This window comes from Malaclemys terrapin, chromosome 14, assembly GCF_027887155.1.
Source record: "Malaclemys terrapin pileata isolate rMalTer1 chromosome 14, rMalTer1.hap1, whole genome shotgun sequence".
Classification (NCBI taxonomy): domain Eukaryota; kingdom Metazoa; phylum Chordata; order Testudines; family Emydidae; genus Malaclemys; species Malaclemys terrapin.
The window spans coordinates 42,683,268-42,701,851 of NC_071518.1; the positions used below are offsets into that span (position 1 = coordinate 42,683,268).

Sequence of the window (18,584 nt, forward strand, 5' to 3'; positions counted from 1 at the left end):
ATGTCCGTCTGGTGACGTTCTCGTCCTAATACAGCATGGCAAGAAAATCCTCCAAATATTAATGATTAACCTGTTGAATTGGAGTCAAGTATCAGAGGGGTAGCCGTGTTAGTCTGAATCTGTAAAAAGCAACAGAGGGTCCTGTGGCACCTTTAAGACTAACAGAAGTATTGGGAGCATAAGCTTTCGTGGGTAAGAACCTCACTTCTTCAGGTGCAAGTAATGGAAATTTCCAGAGGCAGGTATAAATCAGTATGGAGATAACGAGGTTAGTTCAATCAGGGAGGGTGAGGTGCTCTGCTAGCAGTTGAGGTGTGAACACCAAGGGAGGAGAAACTGCTTCTGTAGTTGGATAGCCATTCACAGTCTTTGTTTAATCCTGATCTAATGGTGTCAAATTTGCAAATGACCTGGAGCTCAGCAGTTTCTCTTTGGAGTCTGGTCCTGAAGTTTTTTTGCTGTAAGATGGCTACCTTTACATCTGCTATTGTGTGGCCAGGGAGGTTGAAGTGTTCTCCTACAGGTTTTTGTATATTGCCATTCCTGATATCTGACTTGTGTCCATTTATCCTCTTGCGTAGTGACTCTCCAGTTTGGCCAATGTACATAGCAGAGGGGCATTGCTGGCACATGATGGCATATATAACATTGGTGGACGTGCAGGTTGGTTATTTATGGAAGTCTCCAGGTTGGAGAGCTCTTTCTTGATGTTTTCCTGTTTGCTGTATAATATACTGGAGACTTTCATAAATAACCAACCCTCCACACAAATGGACTTTACTAAAATAAGACAGGAGATCTACATTACACACTTCACCTCTCTACAAAGGAAAAAGGACCGTAAGCTGTCTAAAATCCTACTTGCCACATGGGACCACAACAGGGGTACCCCTAAGTCACCCAGCAATATCGTCAATTTATCCAGCTAAACACTCAACCCAGCAGAAGAGTCTGTCCTATCTCGGGGACTCTCTTTTTGCCCCAGCACCCCCACAAACATGATACAGTTCTGTGGTGATCTGGAAGCCTACTTTCGCCGCCTCCGACTCAAAGAATACTTTCAAGATAACACTGAACAGCGCACTGATACACAGATACCCTCCCACCAACAACACAGGAAGAAGAATTCCACATGGACTCCTCCTGAGGGTCAAAATGACAGTCTGGACCTATACATAGAATGCTTCCACCGACGTGCACAGGCAGAAATTGTGGAAAAACAACATCACTTGCCTCATAACCTAAGTCGTGCAGAACACAATGCCATCCACAGCCTCAGAAACCACCCTGACATTATCATCAAAGAGGCTGATAAAGGAGGTGCTGTTGTCATCATGAACAGGTCTGACTATCAGAAGGAGGCTGCCAAACAACTCTCCAATACCAAATTCTACAGGCCACTTTCCTCAGATCTCACTGAGGAATACACTAGGAAACTGCACCATCTACTCAGGACACTCCCTACACTAACACAGGAAAAAATCAACAAACCCTTAGAGCCCCGACCGGGGTTATTCTATCTACTACCCAAGATCCACAAACTTGGAAATCCTGGACGCCCCATCATCTCGGGCATTGGGACTCTCACTGAAGGACTGTCTGGATATGTGGACTCCCTACTCAAACCCTACGCCACCAGCATTCCCAGCTATCTCCGTGACACCACTGATTTCCTGAGAAAACTACAATGCATTGGTGACCTCCCAGAAAACACCATCCTAGCCACCATGGATGTAGAGACTCTCTACACAAACATCCCAGACACAGATGGAATACAAGCTGTCAGGAACAGTATCCCTGATGATGACACAGCACAGCTTGTTGCTGAGCTCTGTGACTTTATCCTCACGCACAATTATTTCGAATTTGGTGACAATATATACCTCCAGACCAGTGGCACCGCTATGGGCACCCGCATGGCCCCACAATATGCCAACATTTTTATGGCTGACCTGGAACAACGCTTCCTCAGCTCTCGTCCACTCACGCCCCTTCTCTACCTATGCTACATTGATGACATCTTCATCATCTGGACCCAGGGGAAGGAGACCCTGGAAGAATTCCACCATGATTTCAACAGCTTCCACCCCACTATCAACCTCAGCCTGGACCAATCTACACGGGAGGTCCACTTCCTAGACACCACAGTACAAATAAGCAATGGCCACGTTAACACCAGCCTATACCAAAAACCCACCGACCGCTACACCTACCTTCATGCCTCCAGCTTCCACCCCAGACACACCACATGATCCATCGTCTACAGCCAAGTGCTGAGGTACAACCGCATCTGCTCCAACCCCTCAGACAGAGACCAACACCTACAAGATCTTCACCAAGCATTTTCAAAACTACGATACCCACACAAGGAAATAGAGAAACAAATCAACAGAGCCAGACGTGTACCCAGAAGCCTCCTGCTACAAGACAGGCCCAAAAAAGAAACCAACAGAACTCCACTGGCCATCACCTACAGTCCTCAGCTTAAACCTCTCCAACGCATCATCAGTGATCTACAACCCATCCTGGACAATGATCCCTCACTTTCACAGACCGTGGGAGGCAGGCCAGTCCTCGCCCACAGACAACCCGCCAACCTTAAGCATATTCTCACCAGCAACCGCGCACCGCACCATAACAACGCTAACTCAGGAACCAACCCATGCAACAAACCTCGATGCCAACTCTGCCCACATATCTACACCAGCAACACCATCACAGGACCTAACCAGATCAGCTGCAACATCACCGGCTCATTCATCTGCACATCCACCAATGTTATATATGCCATCATATGCCAGCAATGCCCCTCTGCTATGTACATTGGCCAAACTGGACAGTCACTACGCAAGAGGATAAATGGACACAAGTCAGATATCAGGAATAGCAATATACAAAAACCTGTAGGAGAACACTTCAATCTCCCTGGCCACACAATAGCAGATGTAAAGGTAGCCATCTTACAGCAAAAAAACTTCAGGACCAGACTCCAAAGAGAAACTGCTGAGCTCCAGGTCATTTGCAAATTTGACACCATCAGATCAGAATTAAACAAAGACTGTGAATGGCTATCCAACTACAGAAGCAGTTTCTCCTCCCTTGGTGTTCACACCTCAACTGCTAGCAGAGCACCTCACCCTCCCTGATTGAACTAACCTCGTTATCTCCATACTGATTTATACCTGCCTCTGGAAATTTCCATTACTTGCATCTGAAGAAGTGAGGTTCTTACCCACGAAAGCTTATGCTCCCAATACTTCTGTTAGTCTTAAAGGTGCCACAGGACCCTCTGTTGCTGTTGAATTGGAGATAGTTCACCTCCCAATGACTTCATAAATATCTGCTTCAATTACCTTTAGTAAATGAAATAACCAAACAATCATTCATTTTCTGATATAGCTGTAAAACTAATCTGAAAAGTAAACCACTTTAAAAATGTAAAATGTGTACCTTCTAAAAATGAAACCTACATCTATCTGAGTTATGAAGAATATGTATTACGGTTATAATAACCAACAAGAATGCACTTTTATGTAGAAACCCATTATTAAATTGAGTCTTCCTGACTAGTGATTTAAATCAAATACACCCTGCTGTAAACCCTGTCTGATTAGCGTACCAAAGTGATCCCAGTCCTCATGCAGATTCTGAATCTCCAGCTGGTTCCGGCCCTCAGTAAAAATGGGCTTGGGGTTCTTCTCAAAGCCCCCGGAGAGGATGCCACCTTGCCAACTGCGGATATAGATCCTGCCGTCTGGGTCCACAATAGCTGCAGAGGAAACATGAGAGCATGTGGAAGGATTGGGAAGTGCAGGACAAATTACAACTTATATCAAAATAGACCGTGCTCCCCACACAGAGAAGCTGGGAATACAAAAATGACTCACAAATCAGTCAGTGAAGAGAATTCACTAGAGAATGAATCAGGCTCTCTGGTCAGAGAACTGGGTTCCCAGAGGAGCATAAACATTACTTACTAGTTGCGGAAATGCTTGCTAGAGAATGACAGAGACAAGGAAGGGTGTGTGTGTGTGTGTGTGTGTGTGTGTGTGTGTGTGTGTGTGTGTGTGTGTGTGTGTGTGTGTGTGTGTGTGTGTGTGTGTGTGTGTGTGTGAGTGAGTGAGTGAGTGAGTGAGTGAGTGAGTGAGTGAGACACACACATTTTCCACTTCCCAGCCCTGGTATCCATATGTGCGCTCTCCTTCAAGGGAGCCAAATGCCAGGCATGTGGGGAGGGAAGGGTTGTTATCCCAAGTGCTGTGGTTGCCCCCTACTGCTCAATGACATGCCAATGCCATTGTAAAGCCTTAACTTCAACTGAAAGAGAGAAATACATGGCCCATATGGGCACAGCAGCCTCCAAGGAGAACATAATAGCAAGGTTAGCACCATCCTTCCAGAGCATGTGGTGCATGGTTGTATCTCTGATGGATGCATCAACTACTTTCAAAGCAAGAATCAAAATCATTCCCGAGCCACAATCTCTGCTATCTGAGCTGGCACACCCAGAAGAACTCATCTTTTGTGGCAAGAGTTTATGTTTGAGTAAATAGACAGCTATTCCCCACCTCAACTCTGAAAGAGAACACTCAGAATAAGTGAGCCTGAACGCAAGGCACATTCCTGGCAGAGTTCAGGACTATGGAAAACGTCTGCACCCATGAGCTCTGCCTCTCCAGCCAGCCTTGCCTTTGGAAGGACAGAGATAGTTCACCAGCAAAATAAATCAGAGTGGAAGAGTCCTCACTTGGTGTGTTGCTCTCTAGTGGCTTCTTCAAGGGACGTGTCAAGAGGTAAAAGTGCTCACAGCCATGCAGTGGGATACTGACAGGTTCCTCATTGGACAGACCCAGCTCGTAGGCCCACTGAAACCAGAAAGGCTTAGTTAGGGTGGAAGTGACTGGGAGAAAGCTGAGTCCCATGCATATTCTGTCATCATCTGAGTGTTTTTGCTACAGCACCAGAGAGCAAATCAATGTCTATGCTGCTGTAATATTGCCTTAGACAGAAGGAATTATTTACTTTTTTCCCCTCTCTACTTAGATTATAAACTCTTTGGGGAAGGGAACATCTTTTTGTTGTGTTTGAACAGCAACTAGCTCAATGGGGGCCTAGTCCATGATTGAAGCTTTTAGGTGCTATCATGATATAAAACAAAACAAAACAATTTATACTGTGAAATCACTACTGGTTTGGCTTCCAAAGAAAACATAATAGACAATGATTCTTCTAATGGCCTCCTGGTCTGCTGGGGTTCCATGTTACCAAGATGGCCAGTTGCAGGCTGAGAAACATCAACTGGCAAATATATCTTCAGGGCTGACAAGCTGTGACATTAGAATGAGGGAGATTTCCAGAAAAATTATGGAGATTCAATAGTCTCATTAAGAGCCACAGCAAAGTCCTTCACCTCAGAAAGATGTGCCCCTCCCATTGAGTGAGATTTGGCAGGTGTGTATTGCCACATTGCAAAATGCCTCTCAGCAGGTTGCCACTTAGATTATAGTGCCAAGCAAACAGCATGCACTAGTCTCCTCTTAGATAGAACTACCATTCTGTGGCACTGAATAGCATTCCTTTGATGCACTGCCGCAGACCAGGCCAAAGTGAACCTTAACATTATAATAATGTATGAAACTGCAGAGAAAATACAGAACATATACATTTCTTTATAAAGTAAAAATACGATTAAAAGCAAATACATGGGTGGCAGAAACTTAGCACTGCTAATTAGGACTGCTCTAATTAGGACAAAGATAGTATGGAGAGGGAGGGTGTAAACACAGCTATTTGGGGATGTAACAAATATTTTCCTATTTTTGGGGCTGACAAGTGTTCGTTCGTTCTGAAGAAACGTGACATGCGGTCTTAGCTGGTACTGAATGATCTCCTCCTCTGCTATTACAGCTACCGAATACACTGGAGTCCTTACAAGAGGACACAGAGGGGGAAATTCCCATCAAATCTAACCTGCCCAGCACAGTTGACAAAATACTGGCATTCAATCTGTCCTCTGTCAGTCTCCACTCCAGTCACACAACCCTTTTGGACCATGACATAGCTGATGCTTGTCCGCTCATGGATCTGGACACCTGCATAGAGAGGTCAGAGAAAGGAGTCAGGATACCACAAGCCTTACTGCTAGGATGAAAAATCAGGCTGCTAATCCCAAAGCCAAATTAACAGCCTCTCCTCCATTTCAGACACAGGCATTTCCTATTTCTAGATGAAATCTTCTCATAGGGAAAAGAGGAGAAGGGCTTGCGTACAAAATGTTTTATGTAGAAAACCTTGATGGCTCGTGTACAATGAAGCAGGACAGATCCTGCAATGCAGTGAGCTGGAATTGCAGCCTGTTTAGTGTGGGATTTATACTGGCTGACAGGAATAAACAAATAGGGAGCAAAGATGGCATTTAAGGAGGAAGGAAGTGTGAACGAGGAACTCTAAGCCAGAGTAAAGACCCTATAAACTTTATTTATAAATGCTGGAGTCTTAAGTTTGGATGGTGGCACAGATACAAAAGCTAATGGCTATTTCAAGGGAACACAGTCATTTTTGCCCCAGTTAGTGAATGATACTGAAAATAAGCAGGACTCAGAAATTCAACTGGCAAACAGAAGTTCCAGCCAATGAAGTTCTGAGACACCCGACCGGGTGGCACTTAGTGAGACTTTAGCAACATATTTTTCTCAGTCAAAGACAATGATATGAAGTCATAAGTACAATACGAGGAGATGCTAAATGATAAGAATAGCACTTCCAGAGCCTTGGAGGCAATTGGCTGGTGGCCTCACGCCTTGCTACGCACAAAGGACATGCTGCTGCCGTACAGCCTCCACCTTGGCTTCAGAGCTTCACCCTCGTACACCTCATAAGCTTCCTCCAATCTGACCAAGTTCCACTCCCATCTTCTTTGCTAAATCATGACTTTGTCCCTTCTTTCAGACCTCCCCAATCTCACTGAACAAGCTTCCAACTGGCATATGTCAGGCCCACCTCCAAATCCCCCAAAATCCACCTGTCTAGTTAAGTATTCCAGCTTCTGATCGCACACTCCTCTGGGCTCATATATAATGAAACGGTCCAGACGGGTATGAATCCACTTGTGCCTTTAGACTAAGCTCCCATCTGGGTTTACTATAGGTAGAAAGCATTGTATAGACTTGTAGGGTTGTATATAAATAATCACTACAGCAGCCTGTGGTGTATGATTCCTTATTACTAAATATCTCTAAAGATGCAGTACCCAAACAAGATCTGACCTGACTTTAGGGTGGAGAAAAATGGATTTAAAAGCATATTTCCTTTAAAGAAATTAGCAGACTTTGGTCATCAAAACAGAATAAGATGAATTCCAAATCTGATACTATCCCTATCACACGGTCATTTTCCTTTATAAGAACAAGGCAGACATCACACAAGGGAGCTGGCATGTTATAGATTAAAAATATTCATACCATTTCGAGAGGCAGCATTTGCCAGAGCAAGACTCACATCGACAGATGATACGACTGCGTCCTCTGGCACATACATGGCACCCACCAGGTCATGAATGTTGATTAGTGGGTGTAGTTGTGCCACTTGTTTTGGAGCCATGATTTCACAAGGTATCCCCATTACACTGCCACAGAACACACAGAGGATGCTCGTCATTAGCCTCTCAGGAAAGGGAAGCACAGGTAAAGTTTAAGATCAGGTACAATTTCTCTCTTATATGTACCTGAGCCTTGAGGCAATGCGTTTCAGGGAGATCAGTCGATCCTGCGTCTGAGCCAGTGAGATAGAGCCTGTCTTCACGTAACCTAGGACAATGACCAACCAAAGTCAAGTCAGAGTTGGGCAGGTTCTCCAAGCCCTTGTATTTCCAGCAGAATCATTGCTTCCAATACACAGCAGCCGAGAAAGCCCAGCTTCCCACATTCATACACTGATTAGCTAGTAACCTACAATTGTTTTAGAAGGCACAGTTTAATTTAGACTACTAAAATTATTTTAATCCTCCTTTATACTAAAAGTTACTCAGGTTCATAAATACTCTCACAGATTATATTCCACACACTCCTGCCCAGTAAAGGAGAAACTGGCAAGATAAGAGGCTAGAACTAGGGATTCAGACCACTGCCCCATGTGCTCTAATAACTGCTTAATAAGCTGAAGAAAAAACTTTAACATGTAATAAATGAATGTAAACCTTTTGGCACCAAGGTAACTCCATTGGCTTTAATGGACGAATATGACCCTTTAAATATTAACCTTAATTATAGGCAGGGCTGGTAATGCTGACTATTAAGGTTGCCTGACACAATCCACTGTAAGACCCTGTTTTCTGTTTCTTATAATTCTGCCAAAGGTAACTGTGTGGGCTGAAATCTTCCATGTCAGTTGTCTGCCTCAAACTGATTTTTTTTTTTTTTTTTGTGGTTAATTTTGAAATTTCAGCCTAAATGATTCAGCCATTCTGAGAATGAGGCTAAGGAAAAATTTGTTGCATTTGCCCATGTTAAAAATTTTGGCAACCTTTTCTTTTAAAAAGCTAAAGTTCCCTCAACTTTGGAGCAGGGGACCTGAAATTTGGCAAGGGGGTGGCCTTTGTGTTAGGGATGTACCTTTTATCGTCCCTGTGAAAATCAACCAAATTTAACCAAGCTATGCCTTTGAAAAAATCACAGTTCACACATGCATAGTAGAGACTTGCTAGAGTTTCACATCTAAATCCCCGAAGATTGTGTCCACCCTGAGCATGCTCTGGTCTGGATGGCTAAGAGGTATTTCCCTGAAGCTGCAGCTCTGTGCTACTGCAGACTGGACCAGGGCTGGTCACTGGAACTGAGAGCAGGGAGCCTGATTTTGTTGTGCTCTCAGTCCTCCCTCTGTTCAGTCCAGGCAGTGTGGAGGAGGAGGATGCCCAATTCGAATGCAGAGGGAACAAGATCTGGGAAGGGAATGGCAGGAAGAGTAGATTGGGACAAGTAGCTGGAGGAGAGGGAGAAAGAAACTGGGACTGGGAATTGGTGTTAGGGAGGAGACTAGGACTGGCTGAGCAGAGACTGGGAGTCAGGAAGTGGGCGACTGAGATCAGATGATCTTGGGAGAAGGCAGTGGGGATATTGGAACTGTCTGGGCAAGGAGATTGGGATTTGAATCAGAGGTATGGGGGAAAGGGAGGAAGAGAGCCAGATCTGATGAGGAAATGGAGTTAAGGGGAAGAACTAAGACTAGCTGGGTAAGGAAACTGGAACAAGAAGATAGGGGCGGTGACAAAGAGATTGGACAAGAAGCTCAAAAGGAAGGACACTGGGACTGAGACCCAATGGTAATGGGGAACATGGGTGTGTGTCACCAGAGGCTGGGGGTGGACAGACGGAACAGATGAGGAGCAGGGTGGAGGGGAGACTGGGATTGGTTGGGTAGGGAGCTGGGAATTGGGGGAAGGGAGAGAGTCTGGGACAGGGAAAGGTTGGAGGGGGCTTGGCAGAAGGGGTCAGGTTTGAGGACAGCAGGCAAAAAGCTCTGTACCCACTAGATCACATTCCCCTTCAGATCCCAGAATGGCACATCAGCTCCCCAAGTCCCAGCGTTCCTCTATTTGTGAAACCCACTGGCAGTGTCCCATCCCCTCTAGTGCTGGTCCACAGAGTGTGACAACCTATTACTGCTATCAGTTACTTCATTAGTTGTTGTGGTTTAACTCATATGGTGGCTCTAAAGGTTTGACCCTGCTGATGACCCATGTGGGTTTCAATATGATGCCACATGATGGAATTTCTGTTTTTCCAGTTTGCATATTTTGCAACCAAGGAAAATACATACAAACTATGTTAAAAGTCAAGCACTCAGAACTCAGGAAATGCTAGAATTAAGGATCCCCTGAAACCTTAATTTGGCCCCCTGTATACACGTATGCATCAAGATAATCTTTCATTACATGATCACATCATATATTTCCCATAGGACCCCTGACTCATTCAGTGCACAAGCGGTACTTGCTCTGGGGGTGAATCACGATAGTGGAGTGGTGAATGAGTCAGAGGATTGTGGGAAGAGAAATGATGATTTCATGGTTCAGGCAGCTGAATGCTTGCCTGAAGAACTGGATTCTACCCCGTTTCTGTAACTGAGTTCCTATGCAATACTAGGCAAGTCACTTAAACTTTTCATAGTGCTCACTAATTGTGTGTTTATTTTCTGCATGCCTGACTTGAAATTCCGATGTCCAATCTGTTGATCCTAGATGTAAAAGGGGACTAACACCCCCTAATCTCACAGGAGTATTGTAAAAATAAATTCATTAATGTTTGTGAAGCACTCAGGTACTGTAGTGATGAGCATCATGGAAAGCCAATAAGGAAATTAACAGTTCTGCCTTCAAAACAACACGCAGTAAATAAGGCATGGTGCCATACAATGAACAACTGTTGTTAAGAGAACACCATCCATTCTGTGCATTGTATGAGGCATACTGTTTCATAACACATACATACAAGGGGACTGAATTAAAGTTGTGAAGGAAACTTAAATCTGGCACATCCTAACTTTTGAGTGCATGACTTTGAAAAGTGAAGTATGTTCTATTTGTGTAGTTATAGCGAATGTGGGAAATTTCTGTATTTTTATGAAAAATGTATGACTGTTTCCCCATTCACTTTTATACTGTGATCTACTATGACTCAAGGGGTTGTCATCTTCTCTAGGACAGGGAGCTAAGAGATGTATGTAGGTTACATAAGCATGTCAGGATTGGTATCAATGAATTATCAAGAATTGCCAACATATCATTGGCTTCCCTTGGAGATACAATGGAAGACCATGGACTGGACATTAACTTTTAATGACTGGGAGCCAAGGGAGGCAGATCATGTGCAAACAGGGTGACTAGGGCTGGAAACAAAGAACTGAGGTGTCAGAAAACTGTTATAAAGATACTGCTGCCCTGTGCAGTGAGAGAGATTGAATCTTGGACATTCTGGGTGAAAGAGGCAGATTATCCAGCCATGCATGTAAGCTTTGCTTTTCCATTGTAATTTCAGGATCCTAAAATATTGTATGCTAGTTGACTAATAAAAGCTGTCCTGTACTGAAAAGGCTGCCCTGTGTTGCTGCAAACATCTATTGGCTGCATAGCTCCCAAAGGGGTAAAGTCTCCCTCCAACAGGAGTTCAGGTTCTTTTGGACTTACTGAAGGAGCCATGGTGAGATACAGTAGTGCTGAAGCCAGGGCCCAGCCTCAAAGTAATGGAGCTCCAGGGTATCCCTTGCAAAAAGTGGAGGCCTAGGGACTAGCACTAAGAGGAGTATGCTCCCTGACAGACTGTTTAAAGGCTTGAGGCAAACTCACCCTGTGGATCTGTGAGTTTCTCGCATGCTATTATTAAAGCTGGTTGGAAACTGGTGTGGCGTTGCTGCTACTGGGCCCTCATCCTCTGCTCCCTCTTTAATATGCAGGTGTGCATGCAATATAAACAAGTACTTTATGCTAAGATTGCTGCCCAGGCTGGAGATACAAAAATTAATACATCTGTATAAGCTTCATGGTTAATTCTAGTTAACTCTTACTTGATTAACTTTTATGTTACTGATTTGAGCATAATGGGGGAAGTTTTCTTTCAACAATTCTGCCCTTACCTGTCACAAGTGTTGTGTTCTAAATGACTGCAGCAGGCAATCCAAACGTGAGGATGCCATGGGAGCGTTTCCAAGCTGAGAGGGCTAAAGCCCCATTCAGTGCTTAGAAACCAGCAATTATACATGCTAGTATTACCTCATTCCAAGTCCCAGAAAGCAGTGGAGTTCGTGTGAATCCACTTTGCAGGGAACTGAGCCAGAGGTTCCTTTTCTTACCTGTTTTGATTCCTGTCTCTTGTTCTAACTGCTGATACAGCTTGTTTGAATAGTCAGCCATCTTCAGCTCTATGGACAAGTGCCTGACTGTGCTCACGATGCCAGCACAGAATCGAGTGGAGCCAGCAGCCAGCCTGCAGGAGAAAATACAGCAGGGGCCTCATACAAAATACTATCATGCCAGAGCCTCTGGTTCAGGGACAGCCTCAGGACAAGAATCTCTCAGTTGCACTAGGCATTGCCAGGGCCAGCTCCAGGCACCAGACAAGAAAGCACGCGCCTGGGGCGGCACATTGTAAGGGGCGGCATGCCGGCCAATCTTGGGGCAGCACATTCAGGCCGCCCTGCCATGATTCTTTTTTTTTTTTTTTTGCTTTGGCAACCCGGTCCGCAGCTCCAGAGCCCCTGGCCGGCTCCCTGCGCTCTGCCAGTCCCAGCCCAGCCCTACAGGGTCACGGACCCTGGCCCAGCGGGGGCAGGAACTAGCGATCCCCGCCGCTCACCATGCCGCCGGGCTCCCCAGGAAGTGCCACTCCCCGCCGCCTGCACCGGCCTCCGCCTCCCGCGCCACTCTGAGTCCGGCCCGGCTGAGCCGCCTAGCCAGCACCTCCTGCAGCCCCCGGGGGCTCTGCCTGCCCAGCCCGGGAGAGACACCCCAATGCTGGAGGGGGGAGCCCCTCTCGCCCGGCTGCGAGCGGGCGGAGGGAGCGGGCAGGCGCCACCCTTCACCCCCCTGCGAGCCACCTTGACCGCCCTCCACATGCTCCCTGCAGCAGCCGTTTTTTTTTTTTTTGTGCTTCGGCATCCGGACGCCCTTTTTTTGCTTGGGGCGGCAAAAAAGCTAGAGCCGGCCCTGGGCATTGCAGCCCCTCTTATTGGCAGCCAGAGTTTGCTGCTTGTGTGTGTAGCTACAAGAAGGTGAAATCACAGTAAGATATGGGAAGGAGGAAAGGGGGAGAAAGAACAGCCCAGAACTGAGGTAGGCATGAATTCCTGGTAACTTGAGCTGATGTTAGAGTAATAAACCCTGTTAGTTAAAAGCCCTCTCCATTTGGAGTACTCCATTGACTGGGCAGATCCCATGTCCAGATGCCTCCAACCCCTGCTCCAAACAAAACCCCACTGGGCATTCCAGCTCCAGAGTGTATTTTTAGCTGCTTGTTGATAAGATGCACCCTATACTTGCACCCCAGCAAGAAACACAGGTGGCAGGAAAACTGCTGTCCAATGAGGCATAGTACAGTGAGACTGCATTCAAAGCTGGACACTGAAGAGTGCTTTTACCATGATTAGGGCTCCATGTCTGTCATGGAGGACACGGAAGTCATGGATTCCGTGACTTTCCGCGACCTCTGTGACTTCTGCAGGGGCCAGTGTGGTTGACCCCACTGCCGCCCAAACAGTGGGCCAGCTACTGGAGTGGCCCTGGGCAGCAATCCCCGGCCGGCCAGAGCAGCCGCAGTCCCCGGTCGGCCAGAGCAGCTGCAATCTGTGGCCCTCAGCAGCTGGAGCCGCTGGCCCCAGGCGCCCCCCCGCCCCCCCCCCCGCAGCTGCATCCCCACACACTCAGCGCCCCCCCCCCCCCATTTAAATGCAGGTATTTTTAGTATAAGTCATGGACAGGTCACGGGCCGTTAATTTTTGTTTATTGCCCATGACCTATCCATCACTTTTACTAAAAATACCCATGACTAAATCGTAGCCTTAACCATGACCTACACATGCAAAGAACCTATAAAACAGAACTGACACCACTCCCTACAGCATAAGCAAATAGTCTTCAACCAGCGAAAGCACATTCTCAAGTCAAAGACGCAAAGGAAAGCACCACAGAGCTGACTGAATTTGAGGGGTGTCCTTACAAAGACAGAGCAGCCCATAGCACAGTGTATAGTTTACTATGCTATACAGAGCTCAAACTGCTCATCTGAGCTATGCACATGAGAAAGTTATTCACCTTGCAGTAACTGAGGTTCTTTGAGATATCTGTCCCTGGGGGTGCTCCACTCCAGGTGTCGGTGCGTCACAGCGCCATTGATCGGAGATCTTCGGTAGCAGTGCCTGGTTGGGATGCACACGTTCAGCTGCTGTCTCGCGGCGGCATTAAGGTCTGCCTGAGCACATGCGTCCCACACCCCACTCAGTTCCTTCTCTACCGTAGAGTTGTCTGATTAGTACTCTAAAAGTAGAGGGGAGGAGGGTGGGTAGTGGAGCACCCACAAGGACAGACATCTCGAAGAACCTCAGTTACTGCAAGGTGAGTAACTTTCTCTTCTTCAAGTGCTGTCCCTGTGGGTGCTCCACTCCAGGTGAATGTGAAGCTGTACCCACTATGGTTGGTGGGATTTTGGATATGCGTGAGGGATAATGGTAGACAGTACCACATGGTCGACTATGGTGTCTGCCGTGGTATCCCGTGTGATAGCATAATGTTTGGCAAATGTGTGGTCAGATGTCCACATGGCCGCCTTACATATGTCTGTAATGGGTACATTGTGGAGGAAGGCAATGGATGTTGACATTGCTCTAGTAGAATGAGTTCTAATATTCTCTGGTGGTTGAACATTCTGGGTCTGATAGCAGGATCTGATGAAATCCGAGATCCACTTGGAGAGTCTTTGCTTAGAGATAGCCTCACCCTTTGATCTCTCAGTAGTAGAAACAAATAGCCATGGGGATTTTCGAAATGGTTTAGTTCTGTCAAGATAGAATGCAAGAGCCTGTCGGACATCGAGGGTATGTAACGCTGCTTCCTGTGGAGTCGATGGGATGGAATACAGGCAAGTGTATTGGCTGGTTAAAATGGAAGGGAGCCACCACCTTGGGGAGGAATTTGGGGTGGGGTCGGAGTTAACCTTGTTTTTAGAGAAAATGGTGTAGGCAGGGTAGGCCATCAGGGCACTTATTTCACCAACCCTTCTCGTTGACGTTATGGCAACCAAGAAAGCCACTTTCATGGACATGTGGAGCAGGAATGAGGTAGCCAGGGGCTCAAAAGGAGGTTTCATAAGAGCGCAGAGGACTAGATTGAGACTCCAGGAGGCTACTGGTGTATGAATCTCAGGGTAGAGATTTTGCAGGCCCCTGAGGAAGCGTTTAATGGTGGGGTGGGCAAAAAGTGAATAGCTATTTAGTGTGTCATGGAAGGTGGTAAGGGCCGCGCGGTGAACTCCGATAGAACTGAGTGAAAGCCCGTCCTGTTTTAGTTCGAAAAGATAGTCTAAGGTGTCAGGGAGGGTTGCAGTTCGGGGTGTCAGGCGTCTGTGGAAGCACCAGATGGAGAAGCTTTTCCACTTTTGCAGGTAAGTCTTACAAGTGGAGTCCCTTCTACTGTGCAGGAGGATGTATTGCGGCTAATTTGTGGGATTGAAACCATGAAGGAACCACATCGTCAGATGGAGTTTCCGGAGCCGCAGATAACAATATAATGGAGATATCCCATCTCCTAGAACTGGAAGGGACCTTGAAAGGTCATCGAGTCCAGCCCCCTGCCTTCACTAGCAGGACCAAGTACTGATTTTGCCCCAGATCCCCAAGTGGCCCCCTCAAGGATTGAACTCACAACCCTGGGTTTAGCAGGCCAATGCTCAAACCACTGAGCTATCCCTCCCCCCGTTCACCAGATGGAGAAGCTGACCGCAGTTCTGGGAGAGCAGATCTGGCCTGTCGAGGACAGTCCTTGGAGGATGGATGGATATGCATAGCAGGTAAGGATACCATGTTTGTCTGGGCCAAGCTGGGGCAATAAGTATGACCCGGGCCTTGTCCTCTGTGATCTTGCGTAGAATCCTGTGAATCAGTGGAATAGCGTACATGAGGGAGTTGTTCCAAGGAATGAGGAACACGTCTCTTAGAGATGTGTGTCTGAATCTTGCTCTGGAGCAAAATAGATGGCATTTGGGGTTTTGAGGAGTGGCACACAAGAGTATCGACGGAGTGCCACAGTGGGAGAAGAGCTGTCGGAGTATCGTGGGATGTAATTCCCATTCGTGTTCCTCAGAGAAATGTCTGCTAAGTGTGTTGGCGACAGTGTTGTGACACCCAGGCAGGTAGGAAGAAGTGATTTCTATGTGATGTTGTATGCACCAATTCCATAGTCAGATGGCTTTTGTGTATAGGGAATGAGATCGTGCTCCTCCCTGCCTGTTGAAGTAAAACATATATGCTATATTGTCCATCAGAACTCAGATGGACTTGTTCTTTATGGTGGGAAGAAAGTGAAGGCAAACGTACCTGATGGCTCTGAGTTCTAGAAGACTGATGTGCAGACAGGTCTCTGAGGGGGACCAGCGGCCCTGTACCTTGTTGTCACAGGGAAGTGTCCGTGGTGAGCATGAGTACTGGGGGGTGTGGATGGAAGGGAACACCCATGCATAGATTCTCTGGTTTTGTCCACCAATGTAGGGAAGCCAATACGTTCAGTGGCGGAGTCAGTGTTATGCAGAAACTGTGTCTGCTGGGTTTGTAGTTGGAATTGAGCCAGCCCTGAAGGCATCTCATGTGCAGCTTGGCGTATTTGACCACGAAGGTGGTGACTGCCATGTGACCAAGAAGCTGTAGGCAGATCCATGCCTGTATTCTGGGGCGAACAGAGATCGTGCGTATGAGATGCATAATAGTGAGGAATCTATTGTGTGGAAATGAGGCTCTGGTTCTAATCGAATCCAGGTGAGCTCCTATGAACTCTATCTGCTGTGTAGGTATCAGGGTGGATTTTTGGAAATTTATTTGCAAGCCTAGGCTGTGGAAAAGAGAGATGGTAAAGTTCGTCGCTTTTAACATCTCGTTGTAAGAGCTGGCTTTGATAAGGCAGTCGTCTAAGTAGGGGAAAAAGTATAATCCCGTGTTTGCGGAGGTGGGCTACAACTACAGCTAGGGTCTTGGAGAATACCCATAGTGCTGTGGAGAAACCAAATGGAAGTACCCTGTATTGAAAGTGGTCATGTCCGAGTGTGAATCGCAGGAAGCGTCTGTGTGCTGGATGAACAGATATATGGAAATAGGTATCTTGTAGGTCGAGGGCTGTGAACCAGTCCCCTTGTTCCAACGTGGGTATTATTGTGCCCAATGTGACCATCTTGAATTTTTGTACACGTACAAACTTGTTCAGTCGGCATAGGTCTAACATAGGTCTTCACTCTCTGTCTTTCTTTTGGGTCAGAAAACAGTGGGAGTAAAACCCTTTCCCGGATGTTGCATTGGTACATGTTCCACTGCACCCAGGTGGAGAAGATGCCACCTCCACGCAGAGAAGGTGCTCATGAGAAGGATCTCAGAAGAGGGACGGGGAAGGGGGAAGCGCAGGGAAGATAGGAAAGGGATGGAGTAACCTGACTGAACTATTTCCAGGACCCAGCGATCCTGTGTGATCTGTTGCCAGACATGGTGGAAAGCCTGGAGGCGGTAGCCAAATGGGCAAATAAGTGGCGGAGTCAAGGGGTGGCCGCGCAGACCCCCAAGCAGCACTTCAAAATTACTGTTTGTTACCCGATGGGTGGGAAGTAGTTGGTTGCGCCTTGTTTTGCCGGCGCCTAGGAGGTCTGTTGCGGATTCTCCCAGTGTCATATGGTCAGGACTGGGGTCAGTGATATTGTTGTGCGCGGGGCCCCTGATAATGTTGATATTGTTGTCTCCTAGGGATGGATGGGTATATGCCCAATGTGCGCAAAGTGGTTCTAGAGTCTTTCATAGTGTGAAGGACTTCATCTGTTTTTTTTGGAAATGAGTTTCTCTTTTTCAAAGGGAAGATCTTCCACTTCGGTCTGCAAATCCTTGGGGATACCGAATGCAGCCAGCCAGGAAGACTGGCGCATCACCACTGCAGTGGCGCGGGCTGCTGTATCTGCCATGTCCATGGACGCTTGTAGTGCCATGCTAGACACCAACTGACCTTTGACAAGGCTGACTTGAAGTCCGTTCTCCTGTCCTCCGGTATATTGGAGGTAAAATCAAAGAGCTTGTTGTAGTTGTCATAGTCATAGCTTGCGAGGAGGGCGCAATACTTTGCAATTCTAAATTGTAGAGTAGAAGAGGTATAAACCTTGTGGCCCAGGAGGTCAAGGTGTTTGAGGTCCTTGTCCTGCAGAGTGGGCCAGTAGTGTGGCTGTTTGTTCTCTGCGTCGCTGCATCCACCACAAGAGAATTGGGTTGTGGGTGGGAAAATCGACATCCTTCGTGGGCACGTAGTATTTACGTTCAGCTTTCTTGCATGTTGGTGGGATGGAGGCAGGGGTCTGCCAGAGAGTATCAGCTGGTTCTAAGAGGGCTTCGTTTATGGGTAGATCTTTGAGAGTGCAGAGGGCTGGAGGATTTTGAGGAGTCTATGTTGTGTCTCCTGGACTTCTTCCAAAGGGATGTCCTGGCTGAACACTCTCTTGAAAAGTTCCTGGAATTGCTTAAAGTCGTCCATGTTTTGTGGTGGTGGAGGCATGAGGGTGTCCTCTGCGGCTGATGGTGAGGCAGGAGCCGGTAAATCCGGGAAGGGTTCATAGCCCACCTCTTCAGGAAGGGGTTCAGGGGCTCTAGATGTTGATGGAGCTGAGGATATAGGCGTAGGACGAGCTTGCGGTCTGTTAGAAGGGGCGCAAGGAGAAGCGGTGGCAGGAGCTGACCACCGGTACCACTGAGGCCAGGGCACTGGGCAGGAAAAGTTGGGTCCTGGCCACAGTAGGGAAAGTGAGTCTGATTCTTATGATGCGCCATGTCTTGGGGTATGGTGTATGGCTCCTGTGGAGGGGGACACT

General features: G+C 47.0%; 1 protein-coding gene across 2 annotated transcripts in view; it reads right to left on the reverse strand.

Moving 5' to 3' along the window:
- Positions 1-18,584, reverse strand: part of PDPR (pyruvate dehydrogenase phosphatase regulatory subunit) — an 81,179-nt gene that overhangs the window by 35,874 nt on the left and 26,721 nt on the right. For both annotated transcript variants that reach the window (XM_054048899.1, XM_054048900.1), the window contains exons 3-8: positions 11,842-11,975; positions 7,724-7,805; positions 7,461-7,624; positions 5,971-6,092; positions 4,748-4,865; positions 3,620-3,769 (exon numbers count right to left, since the gene is read on the reverse strand). In XM_054048899.1, the coding sequence (XP_053904874.1) occupies positions 3,620-3,769; positions 4,748-4,865; positions 5,971-6,092; positions 7,461-7,624; positions 7,724-7,805; positions 11,842-11,975 (770 nt within the window). The remainder of the gene's footprint in view (positions 1-3,619; positions 3,770-4,747; positions 4,866-5,970; positions 6,093-7,460; positions 7,625-7,723; positions 7,806-11,841; positions 11,976-18,584) is intronic.